The sequence below is a fragment of the Artemia franciscana genome, chromosome 8, assembly GCF_032884065.1.
Source record: "Artemia franciscana chromosome 8, ASM3288406v1, whole genome shotgun sequence".
Classification (NCBI taxonomy): Eukaryota; Metazoa; Arthropoda; class Branchiopoda; order Anostraca; family Artemiidae; genus Artemia; species Artemia franciscana.
The window spans coordinates 12,975,390-12,987,433 of NC_088870.1; the positions used below are offsets into that span (position 1 = coordinate 12,975,390).

The 12,044-nt window shown below is 34.3% G+C and overlaps 1 protein-coding gene across 6 annotated transcripts in view; it reads left to right on the plus strand.

The window, feature by feature from the left end:
• Nucleotides 1–12,044, plus strand: part of LOC136030000 (uncharacterized) — a 169,334-nt gene that overhangs the window by 105,307 nt on the left and 51,983 nt on the right. For all 6 annotated transcript variants that reach the window (XM_065708602.1, XM_065708607.1, XM_065708606.1 and 3 more), the window contains one exon: nucleotides 5,041–5,189. In XM_065708602.1, coding sequence (XP_065564674.1) covers nucleotides 5,041–5,189 — 149 coding nt within the window. The remainder of the gene's footprint in view (nucleotides 1–5,040; nucleotides 5,190–12,044) is intronic.

The following is a 12,044-nucleotide window of genomic DNA, read 5'->3' on the forward strand; positions in this document are numbered from 1 at the left end:
GGTCCCGGTTTTGCTACTTTAGGCACTTCCAGGTAAGCTAGGCCGATGAAATTTGGCAAGCGTATCAGGGACTGGACCAGATTAAATTAGAAATAGTTGTTTTCCCGATTTGACCATCTGGGGGGGGGGCGTAGGGGCCCGGTTAATTCGCAAAAATAGAAAAAATGAAGTATTTTTAACTTATCAGCGGATGATTGGATTTTAATGAAATTTGATGTTTGGAATGATATTGTGTCTCAGAGCTCTTATTTTAAATCCCGATCGGATCTGATGACATTGGGGGGAGTTAGAGGGGGAAAACCTAAAGTCCCGGTTTTGCTACTTTAGGCACTTCCAGGTAAGCTAGGACGATGAAATTTGGCAAGCGTATCAGGGACCGGACCAGATTAAATTAGAAATAGTCGTTTTCCCGATTTGACCATCTGGGGGGGGGAGTGGGGGCCGGTTAATTCGGAAAAAAATAGAAAAAATGAAGTATTTTTAACTTATGAGTGGGTGATTGGATCTTAATGAAATTTGATGTTTGGAATGATATTGTGTCTCAGAGCTCTTATTTTAAATCCCGACTGGGTCTGGTGACATTGGGGGAAGTTTGGGGTGGGAAACCTAAAATGATGGGAAACGCTTAGATTGGAGGGATTGGGATGAAACTTGGTTGGAAAAATAAGCAGAAGTCTTGCATACGTGATTTACATAATTGGAACGGATCCTCTCAATTGCAGGGGGGGGGGGTAATTCTGAAAAATAAGAAAAATGATGTATTTTTAACTTACGAAGGAGTGATCGGATCTTCATGAAACTTAATGTTTAGAAGGACCTCGTAACTCCGATATCTATTTTAAATCTCAACCGGATCAAGCGTAAATGGGGGGGGGGGAGTTGGGGGGACCAGAAATCTTAGAAAATACTTGATGCGGTGAGATCAGGATGAAACTGGATGGGAAGAATAGAAACTTGTCTAAGATACGTGACTGACATAACTTGACCGGTTCTGCTCTCTTTGGTGGAATTGGGGGGGGGGTAATTTTGAAAATTGAGGTATTTGTAACTTACGAAAGGGTGACCAGATCTTAATGAAATTTGATATTTAGAAGGATCTTGTGCTTTAAAGTTCTAATTTCAAATTCCGACCAGATCCTGTGACATTCGGGGGAGTTGGAGGGGGGAACCGGAATTCTTGGAAAACACGAAATTTGGAGTATTCATATCTTACGAATAGATGATCGGATCGTAATGAAATTTGATTTTTAGAAGGAATTCATGTCTCAGAGCTCTTATTTCAAATCCTGACCAGATCTTTTGACATTGTGGGGATTTGGAGGGGGAAATCTTGGAAAAACACTTGGAGTGTAGGAATCGGGATGAAGCTTGGTGGATAGAATAAACAAATGTCCTTGATACGTGATTGACAGAATCGTACTGGATTCGCTCTCTTTGGGGGAGTTGGGGGGAGGGATTCAGTGATTTGGCGAGTTCGGTGCTTCTGGACGTGCTAGGACAATGACAATTGGTAGGCGTGTCAGGGAGCTGCACAATTTGACTTGATAAAGTCGTTTTCCCAGATTCGACCACCTGGGGGGCAAAAGGGAGAGGAAAAATTAGAAAAAATTAGGTATTTATAACTTACGAGTGGGTGATCGGATCTTAATGAATTTTGATATTTAGAAGGACTTTGTGACTCAGAGCTCTTATTTTAAATCTTGACCGGCATTAAGCCTCTTATTTTCCTTTTTAAATCAATCTATTGATTCATAGAATTTTGTTAGAGCTCATACCATATGATCTCTTGGCTCTTAGCTCTTCTCGCCTCGTCACAAGTGCCATATGAGCTCTTAGCTCTTGTTTAAGCTTATGTAGGAAAGGGAATTCTAATAGCTCCACCATTTCTTTCTCTTTTTCTGTATTTCTCCGTTTTTATGTTGAATTCTGAGGCGACAAAAAGAACTCAAAAGTAGATCAGTTCTTTGTACAAAATTCTAAGCCCATAGAAAGAATGTAAAGTGAAAAGGTAATTCTAACCCCATAAAAAGATGTGTATTTAGGATGGAGGTCATAACTAGTATAATTTGAAAGAAATATCAAATATTGTTTACTGACCTTTGGTGACGGAGCGTAAACCCTTCACATAACCTTTTTATTGTGTTTGTATTACTTGCACATATTAGGGTGATACCCAGTGCACTGCTTACCCGGCACTACTTTTTTTTTGTTTTTTTCTTCTAGCCTTTCAATTTCAATTTTTCAGTCTTCCTTATTTGTTCTATTTACCTTTTATGGTGCAGATTGACGGCTGATGTTTTCAATCCCTAAGTTAATTACCCAAACATTTACGACCTCTGTTCTCTGTTGGGCGTATTAACATTTTATTGTGTTGTATTTGGTTGAGCCAATAAATATAACAGTCACATGTTTACGGTAAAATATCCATTTTTCTGTAGAATATCTTGCAGTGTATATTCAACTGCACTAACTCGATGTTTAACTGTGTTGTTTTTGTTTTTTGCCCATTTGGATTAATTTTTTCTCATAGTATTGCGTATCCAACTTGATGTTTTTTTCACAGATTTTTATCATATTTGGTCATTTCTTTTCTGGCACATTATCTTTCTCTAACTCTCTCTCTATTATCTATTTCTTCAATCCTCTTATTTTCTCCCTATCTATATCTATCTCTTCCATTATTTATTCTATTCTTCTATCTGGAGAAGGATGTATTCTCTATCCTTTCCTATCCCTATGGCAAGACTCTAGAAATAATAATATTATTTCTCTGTGATGATCGAGAAACTAAAATGATTTTTATTCACTAGTAATGAGAAAATAATCCCTTTTAAATGGATATTTACTTCCTTGTCTGCAATCATCGATGCTGGCTCCGTTTCTTACATAACTAATTAATGCTTCTTAATTAAATAAAAGAAAATGTGGAATTTTGTGTATTTTTGCCGGAAGAAAGATTACGGATGTACCTTTAGTTTCCAACCAGGTGTAATCGCATCAAACCAGTGGTACTTGAGTAATTGAGAAGGTTCATTCCAAAGGAGATTAAAAATTCGAGTGCTCTTTATAAGCGACTAAAAAGATTAGAGGCCAAGTAGTCCCCTTTCCGCCTCTTTTTTCCCAAAAGACATCCGATCAAAGTTTTGAGACAACCATTGGATTTAGCAAAGTTGAAAACTTCATTAACTATGCCATTTGGGTTGAAATGACCCCCAAGAGTCCTTGAGGCAAGGGCTGTAAGCTACGCATTTAACATTGTTCAGACATAATATCTATTATTGGAGATAGGCTACATAATTTTTTTTTTTGGCGAAAGTTTCTGCACAGGAGAAGGTTTTTCAAGGGAAGAATTTTCTGTTTGAAGAGAATTTCCTATGGTGAATTTTCCGAAGGAAATTTTACACTTGGGAATGTCAAAAATTAAATTAAAACTTAAAGCAATCATAAATTATTACATATGTGAGAGAGGCTGCCCCTACCTCGACGTCCGCTTTTTATGCTAAAGTTAGACTATTTATCACAATTCAAAAAGAAAGACAGCTCAAACATAAGGGTCATTGAACATGAATAATATGTATTATGAAAGAGCGTTAAGACTGGAGCGTAAAGAGTGAGAATAGAAGTAGGGGCAGCCCCCCCCCCCATAAAAAACGGAGTACTTTCTGCTCCCTTTAATGTTTCCCCTTGCTTTCAGTTGATTAAATACGGAAATTAATCTTTGAATTAAATACGGAAATCAATCTTTACAATAGCAAAACAACACTTTGATAAGGACATAGATGATTTTGCCGTCAACTTCTCCCTTTACTGATTAGAGGAGAAAGACGTTGAATCGATCAAAACATTCATTATTAGAACATAATACATCAGACGCAGCGAAAGAAAAATACAAAGAAGGGGACGCAGAGTTGAAATGCAGCGAAAAATAAATATTTTCCCTGCAGAGAAGAAAGCACAAGGGATTGGACGAAACCATCCTCTGAAAAAACAAATAAAATTACTCTTGACGATTAAATACCATAATGAATAAAAAAATTAAAAAGGAATGAAAATAAGGAGAGAGAAAAAAAGAATAGGGTGGATAGGAATCAGTCATCGCTCTTTGCAGTCTAAAAACGGAAACTGAGGAAAATGAAACTTCTGTCTTAGCAAAACAGGTTCTGCTGTACGGTTTGGTAGTTGAAAATCACTTAAATGAACAGAAGAATTCACCATAGCAAAGTACACATCAGCTGTATTTAACCCCCTTCTTGTATTATCACCGTTATCAACAAGCAATACACTTAGGTAAGGTTATTGCTTTCATTTTGGGTATCTTGGCTTTGATAGAATTCTAAGTTTTCACTAAACTATTCTGTAGCCTAGGAGATCATAGTGAAAATGTCTTAGTGCTTGAATTTCTGATGGTCATAAATATATCTTTTTCTCAAGCCAGGTGAAGTTTTTGCATTTTTATTTACAAAAAATAGGATATTTGGCATATAGCTGTGCTACATTATGTAATTTCAGCTTTATTTCTTATTCGGAGTTTTCCTTCATATAAAAGAAAAACATTTTTTTGGTGCTTACCTGTTATAGCAACAGCGCTGAAGAAGTGAAGTTAGATAAATTCTAATGAAAAATACCAAAATATGATGAAAATATAATACTTTGGAAACAAATTTGGGTTATATATTTGCATATTAGGGTAGGGAGGGATAAAGTGTGGCTAGTGTGCATGCAAAATGTGTTAGTTACAATTATTTTATATATTATGAAGCAAGAATGGTTTTATAACTTCATGCTGTCCAAAACTTTACCCCTTCCCCTCCTAATGTGAAAATGTTTAGCCTGAATTATGTAAGTCCAATGTATTCCGTCACCAGCCACTTGTTTTCCACTGAGCGTAAGCTAATTGTCTCTCAATACAGACAGATGAAACCAGTTTGTACTCGAGTTTTACGAAGCGTATTCTTGAGAGATAACAGATAAGTGCCCATTTTTCTATCTAATTTAGGCAATAAAGGATTTTTAGCCAGAATTGACAACGCTGTATTCTAGGTCACAAACCTCACATGAAAGTTGCACCATCATTAAAGCCTTCATCTAATAAAATTCAAGCAAAAGGACCTCCTTCCTCCAAATCACTCAATAAAAAGAATAAAAAAGGACAGAGGCATCAGTACGATCTGATGGTAACTATAGACCTGGTAAGCTTTTATTTTCTTTTTTTTTAGTCTCTTGGCTACCTGGCCTTAGTTGCTCAAAAAGTTAGAAATAGTCGTGTTGCCCAATATCCCAGAGTGTAACACTTAGAATCTTAGAAGAAAGTAAATTTATGCAGTTTCTGATGGTGACAGGACACAAATTTATGGAATTGAGATGAGGGTGAAAATCAGCAAAAAGTAGGCTCGAAGCTATGATGTAGAAATTTATCAGAAGTATAATTGTATTCGGGAACCAACAGATTGTTTTATTGGTAAAAGGCGCTGTGAAAATTTAACTAAATAGCTTTTGTTATGCATTTTTAGATTCTACGCCCTAAGTGTGGCGCCTATATTTGACACCACCCTGCAAACTTCTTAATTTTGAAATAACAAGAAAGACATAAAAAATTGTTTTTCTTAGATTTTAATTTTTTGGGGTTAGCCTTAGGTTTTTTGATTCTATGACAAAAAAAAATCTATTGGCTGCTTGACCATAATTGCTTAAAAAGTAGAATTAGTCGAGCCTAACATCCAAAATTTACACGAGAGTAAAAATCACTACAAACAAGAGTTTGGTAACATAAAATGTTTCCAAGTTTAAGGGATGGAGACGAGAAGAAAACTCCAGAAGCTCTTTCTACTGCAGACTTTAAGGCTTAAAAATATTAAACCTTGCTGTATCCAGAAGAATTTCATTTATGAAACTCGAAAACTTTCTAATATAATAAAGCAGCTCAAGCCTGTAATTTTACCCTTTTGCGGTTTAGGGGTTTTTTCCCCAAACTTACTTGCTTTTAAAATTAATTTAGTCACTTCAGTCTGTCAATCTAACTAATTTCCCTAAATAACAAGCGTTGGACTGAATTTATGCCCATAGGACGAGATTAGGTATTCTGGACGGTTTTTGCTAGTTAAAAATTGCCTATCAGTGACTTCAGACAATTCTAATACGGTTCAAATTGCTCAAACACCTTCTGATATTCTTTCTTGATAAAAGAATGTTTTAATATTGGCTGTATTCTCAATCGCCTTATCTAAAAGATGCAGTCAATACTATTCCTTTTGCCAAAAATTTAAAGCCCTAAACTAGGAAATCACTTTTACTGTTATATATTTTGTTTTTGAGTTTTATTTATTATATGAGAAATGTTTTATACAATACTAATACAAGATAAAATTAAAAAAATTTAAAAATATTTGAAAATACAACATTTTATAGCTATAATGGTTTAGTATAGTTTTTGTAAAAGAATTATAATAAACAAAGCTAGGCTGTTCAGAAACAATTAGTCTAAGAGAATGTATCAATATTTCAATAATAATTTTTGAATTGCTGATTTGATTGAAGGTGGATGCCCTCATCTTCATCAAACGGCATCGAATTCTGATCTGAGCTACCAAGTTGATACATCTAGTGTCAATATGATACATTTTGATGTCGCGTGACATAATAACACACTCAGATGAAATGATGACACAATCGATAAATTGACTCATTTTTGTCATCTTAGTCTTGATTTTTAAATGGTAATAAAAGAAAAGTAAAATTTCAATTTTCTACCCCCAGAAAAGCTACAAATTAATGGAAGAGAATAGCGTAGGACAGATACCATCACCGTATTTAAAATTTAAACCACGCGAAGAAAACAGCCATAGGTGGAAATTTCAAATCAAAATGCACGCTGAATATCTGAGCTTAATTGTCTTCTTGATTGAGTATTTGATGTAGCCAACTGGTACGTACTTAATAGTAAACAGCATGCAGTTTACTAAAGCTGTTTGCACTCCCATTTTTAGGAGTACAGGAGGGGTATCTAACTTTGGACAAGATTACAAATTCCCAGTGATGACTTTCCTTCAGAATAATCCATCTGGCTAAAAAAGGCACCAACAAATATGACAAAAATACTAGTTTGAAGCTTGGTGAATGGCTTACATATTGAGTAATTAAAAAGCTTAGCCAATAAAGCCTATTACGTATAGAGCCGATTACGATTACAACGTCATACAAAAAGTCTATTTTCAATTTACTGTCGGAATTGATTGTCCCAAAAACTTTTATAAATGTAAACTTGCCTTGTTAGCTGCCAAGACACAAATCCTTAGTGTGTAACATTAATTTAATCAAATGTTTCTATTTCTTTCACGACATCATAAAAAGGTCATGTTCCCAGTATAATAGGATAAGGTTAAGTTTACTCCTTTTTGAACTGATTTGGAAAAGATTATATATTCAAAACTCTAAATAAAGATTTGACAATGAAATGTGATACCACTTGTAGCATAAAAATATGACACATTTTGTGACACACTATGGAATCTGAGATGACACAAAAAGCACATTTTCGAAAAAATATGACACACTCCTTAAAAAAAATTTGACAGCCCTGACTCTGATGTCTTGATATTTTGAAATATCTCAAACTTTACAGGCGAGTAAAAATCAGAATTAGAAACTTGTACACTTACTGTGTACAGTCCATAATGAAAATGTCTTGAATGGTCATAAATGTTTGTTTTTCGCAAGCCAGGGGAAGTTTTTGCATTTGGACTTGAAAAAATAGAATATGTGGCATTTAGTTTTACTACTTAACGCAATTTGAGCTTTATTTATTATTCGGAGTTTTTCTTAATGCAAAAGAAAAACATTTTTTCCGTACTTATCTGTTATAGCAACATCACTCAAGAAGTGGAGTTAAGTAAATCTTAAGGAAAAACACCAAAGCACGATGAAAATATAATACTTTGCAAACAAATTTGGGTTATATATTTGCACATTAGGGGAGGAGGGTGAAGTGTGATGGGTGTGTATGCAAAATGTGTTAGTTACAATTGTTCTGCATATTATGAAGTAAGAATTGTTTTATAACTTAACACTGTCCAAATATTGTACCCCTTCCCCTCCTAATTTGAAAATGCTTAGCCCGAATTATATAAGTCGAATGTATTCCGTCACCAGCCATTTGCTTTGAGTGTAAGCTAATTTCTCTTATACAGACATGTAATGAAAAATTTTACGGAAAATTTTTACAGGATAACCAACTTGTACACTTTTCGTGTACAGCTCATTGTTGTTGTTTTTTTATCTCTACGGACCGGAATTGTACACTTTTTGTTAATCATTTATTATTGATTATTTTTGTTAATATATATATTGATTATTTACAAAATGATATTAGAAGAACGTATTGACGAAATCAAATTATTTGAGCACAAAATATAAATGATTTAACCGGTATGAGCTATGTTATCTCTGCATGTGCCGTCCTCCAGTCGTCGTTCCACTATTTCTAACCATTTAACAAAAAGTTGATCAAAGTCAAGTTAACAAGTGAAAATGCGGAGATTCAAGTTTAATAAAGATAATTTAAAAGCTGTTTATCGCAGCCATTCTTAGGAGATATAAAAAGACTTTGGTTTATTAACTTTAGTATTATCTATGGAATTCTGTGTAGTCATTGATGGGTCCCGACTTCTCCTCGATCAGCATTGCAAATGCAACGAAATGGAATGTTGTGTTACTTATATCATTGAATATTTTTTGCAAGTTATTAATTTTATTTTGACAGAGTAGCCAATTTAAACTGCACGTCTGTGTTGTTGGGATAAACTACCCAAAAAAATTTTTTTCTCTGATGTACATGATCTAAAATACCCCATTCTCAGAACTTTTGTCTCATTCGCAATTATTCATTTTCATTAATATACTCAAACTTAATATACTCAAAGCAAAGCAGTACATTCAATGAACAAGCAGCTATTCACTTTCTGGAAGTTTACCCAGGAAATTACTCATTTCATATAAACATTGGTAATAAATTTACAAAAAATGAAAGAAGGAGTAAATCTAGTAAAGGAAGAAGAAGAATTATTTTGTACGACTGAAAATGTTTTCATCAATTTTATCTTGCTGCTACACACAGCTTAGATACCAGCCAATACAGTTATGAAAACTCCTATCTTGCCTATGAGAAACTTTTGGTACAGAGCTCTGAGTTTGGCGCCCTCTCTAAGCCCGCGCTCCGACGCGTAGATCGTACTACAACACCACAGGCGGGAACACAATTTTGTTCTGTTGCGTACACAGCTTAGATACCAATACCAGTTTCCTGTTACCAATTAGATACCAATATCAGTTTCCTGTCTCCAGCCGCTAGCATCGCTACCACGCACTGTGTCCCAAAAATAAATCGAGTTTTCATAACTATATATTGGTATCTAAGCTGTGCTGCTACAGTACGGTACTTTACTTGACTACAGTGAAGCCAGTGTAGCTGCAAAGCCAGCGGCAAAGCAGCAGTAGCTGCAAAGCCACCTGTAGTTTTGCAGCTGTGCCTCTAGCTGTAGTTGAGACCTCTAGTATTCTTTTCAGAACATTGGAACAAATTGGGGACAAAAATGTATCTAAATATTTAATGAAGTCAACTATAATTCAGTTAATAGTCCAAGTGATCAAAATTAACCCCTACAAATTCTTGCAGAGCATTACCTCTTAGCCATAAAAATAATGACAATTATCATCTAACTCTTTATGTAGAGGTAAAGTTAAATTGGGAGCCCTTCTGAATTTATTTTAAATACATTTAAAAAATTTAAAGGTAATATGTTTAATTATCGCAGGGTAACGTATAACCATTTACAACTGACGTAAGAGTGGCTGTGGTAGCCGCACGCGTGCAAATATTTTGACGTGTACTTTTTTCTAGCAAAAATCCCTCTTTTTGGCCCTTGATTTGGGCTCTTTTTAGACGTCGGCAGTTAGCAAGCTTGGCAACAATAAGTCTTTGAAGCTTAAATCACCAAAAGCCTAGTTTTCTTCTTTTTTTTACTAGTTAACTAATAAGTAGAATTTGCCTTTTGTTTTGGAATTCTGTGCTTACTTTGAATTTTTTTTTTTATATACAGATTATTAGTTAACTAAAAAGTTGACTAGGAAACTACTATTAAAAATTTTTCGTTGTTATATATCTACAAAGAATTTCTGGCAAGAAATTTGAATTCGAGAGCTCATGCTACCTCTATGGTAAAAGTCTTGGCTCTACCAAAATATGATGACTGATTTAGGGTTTCTCAGATTGAATAAGGCAGCTGTTTATTAAAAGTACGCATTTAGAGGCTGTATTTTTAATACTCGAGTTTAATTTTCGTCTTATAAAAAGAAACAAGAGGTGTGAAATTTTCACAAAAAGGTTGATTTCGGCCTTCTTCATTGTTTTGACTCTTTTAGGCCTCGTCTTCCTAAGTCTAATGGTCTGTTCGTAATTCTTGTACGGCTCACTCTATTACTTGAAGTTGAGGAGGACTTGATCCCCCTCCCGGATACTGCCTTGCCTGTGACCGCTTTTAGAACCTGTTACTTTTCAAAAGTTAGCTTTTGACAAGGAGTATTAAACCTAATAAATTGTGCATATCTGGAATCAACATAACAAACTATTTCTTTGATATATTAACTGTTAAAGAATTCTTTACAGTTAAGGTTACTATTGGACTGACCCGCTTCTTATAACTGAACTGCTATAATGAACTGATCTATTTACTATACAGAAAGTTAGATATTACTGATATTTTGATGGATTACTGCAAAAATTACCAATTACTGTGCCAAACTTTGGTTTGAAAAATAAATTGAAAAAATAGTTGAATCGATTTGTGGAACACTAAAGGGGGCCAAACTTATTTTCCTCTGATTAGCGTAAAACTTCAAAGATCAGTCAAGCATATCCAGCGGACTTAACGAGGAAAATCAAATTTGGAATTGGTAGCAATGACTCTTAGCGCCATAAGTTTGATTTTTGTTTTGTTGTCCTTTTTTACGACACTCCGCATTAAAATTACGCACAAAATTACACCGTAATTAAATATCAGGAGAAAGAAGCCTAAAATAAAAAAGTTAAGAAAACAAAACTTGCTGGTAATCATTTGCAACGGTCTTTTTTTATCTTTTCTTTTGAACTAGACAGGAGCTTTTTAAAATAAATTATCTTTTAATAAATGCAGTATACATATATTTAAACACCTAATATTCACAAAAAAAATTTCGGATAAAGCATTCTTCTAATAGAATGGTACATAGTCAATGTGGTCTACAGGATGGGGATTCGGATGGTCTCGAACCAATAGAAGACTAAGAACTACCCAGGTTTTCAGTTCATATGACTAATAATTTCCTCTTTTTGCACCCAAAATGCTATTTTAAAACTATTATTTAAAACTAATTACGCAAAATTACTGATGATTAAAAATTTTGACTAGACGTTCAAGTTTTGTCAAAATTTAAATTGCAATCCAAATTTTTAGGCAAAGTATTTTATCAATTATGTTTCATCAATTATCCCCATGTCACGTTTTTCTTTAATTAAATAAAAAAAACAGGTTTTTAACTGAAAGTAAGGAGTAACACTAAAAATTAAAACGAACAGAAATTACTTCGTATATGAAAGAGGCTGCTTCCTCATCAACGCTCCGCTCTTTACACCAAAGTTTGACTCTTTCTCTTAACTATACTTTTTAAAACAGTAAAAAAATTTAGCGTAAAGACCGGGGAGTTGATGAGGAAGCAGCCCCTTTCATATAAGAAGTAATTTCTGTTCGTTTTAAGTTTTAATGTCGCTCCTTACTTTCAGTTAATAAAAAAAACTTGTTTTTTATTTAATTTAAGAACGTTTTGAATCAATGCATGTTTTGATTTTGGCTCTCCGCAGAGGAATGACTAAAACGAAATTTGCATATTAATTTTTTGGCTAAATGGCTTTCCCATAGTTTTGATCGAATGATTTTGAGAAAAAAGGAGGGGGAGGGGGGAAGCCTAGTTGCCCTCCGATTTTTTGGTTACTTAAAAAGGCAACTAGAACTTTTAAT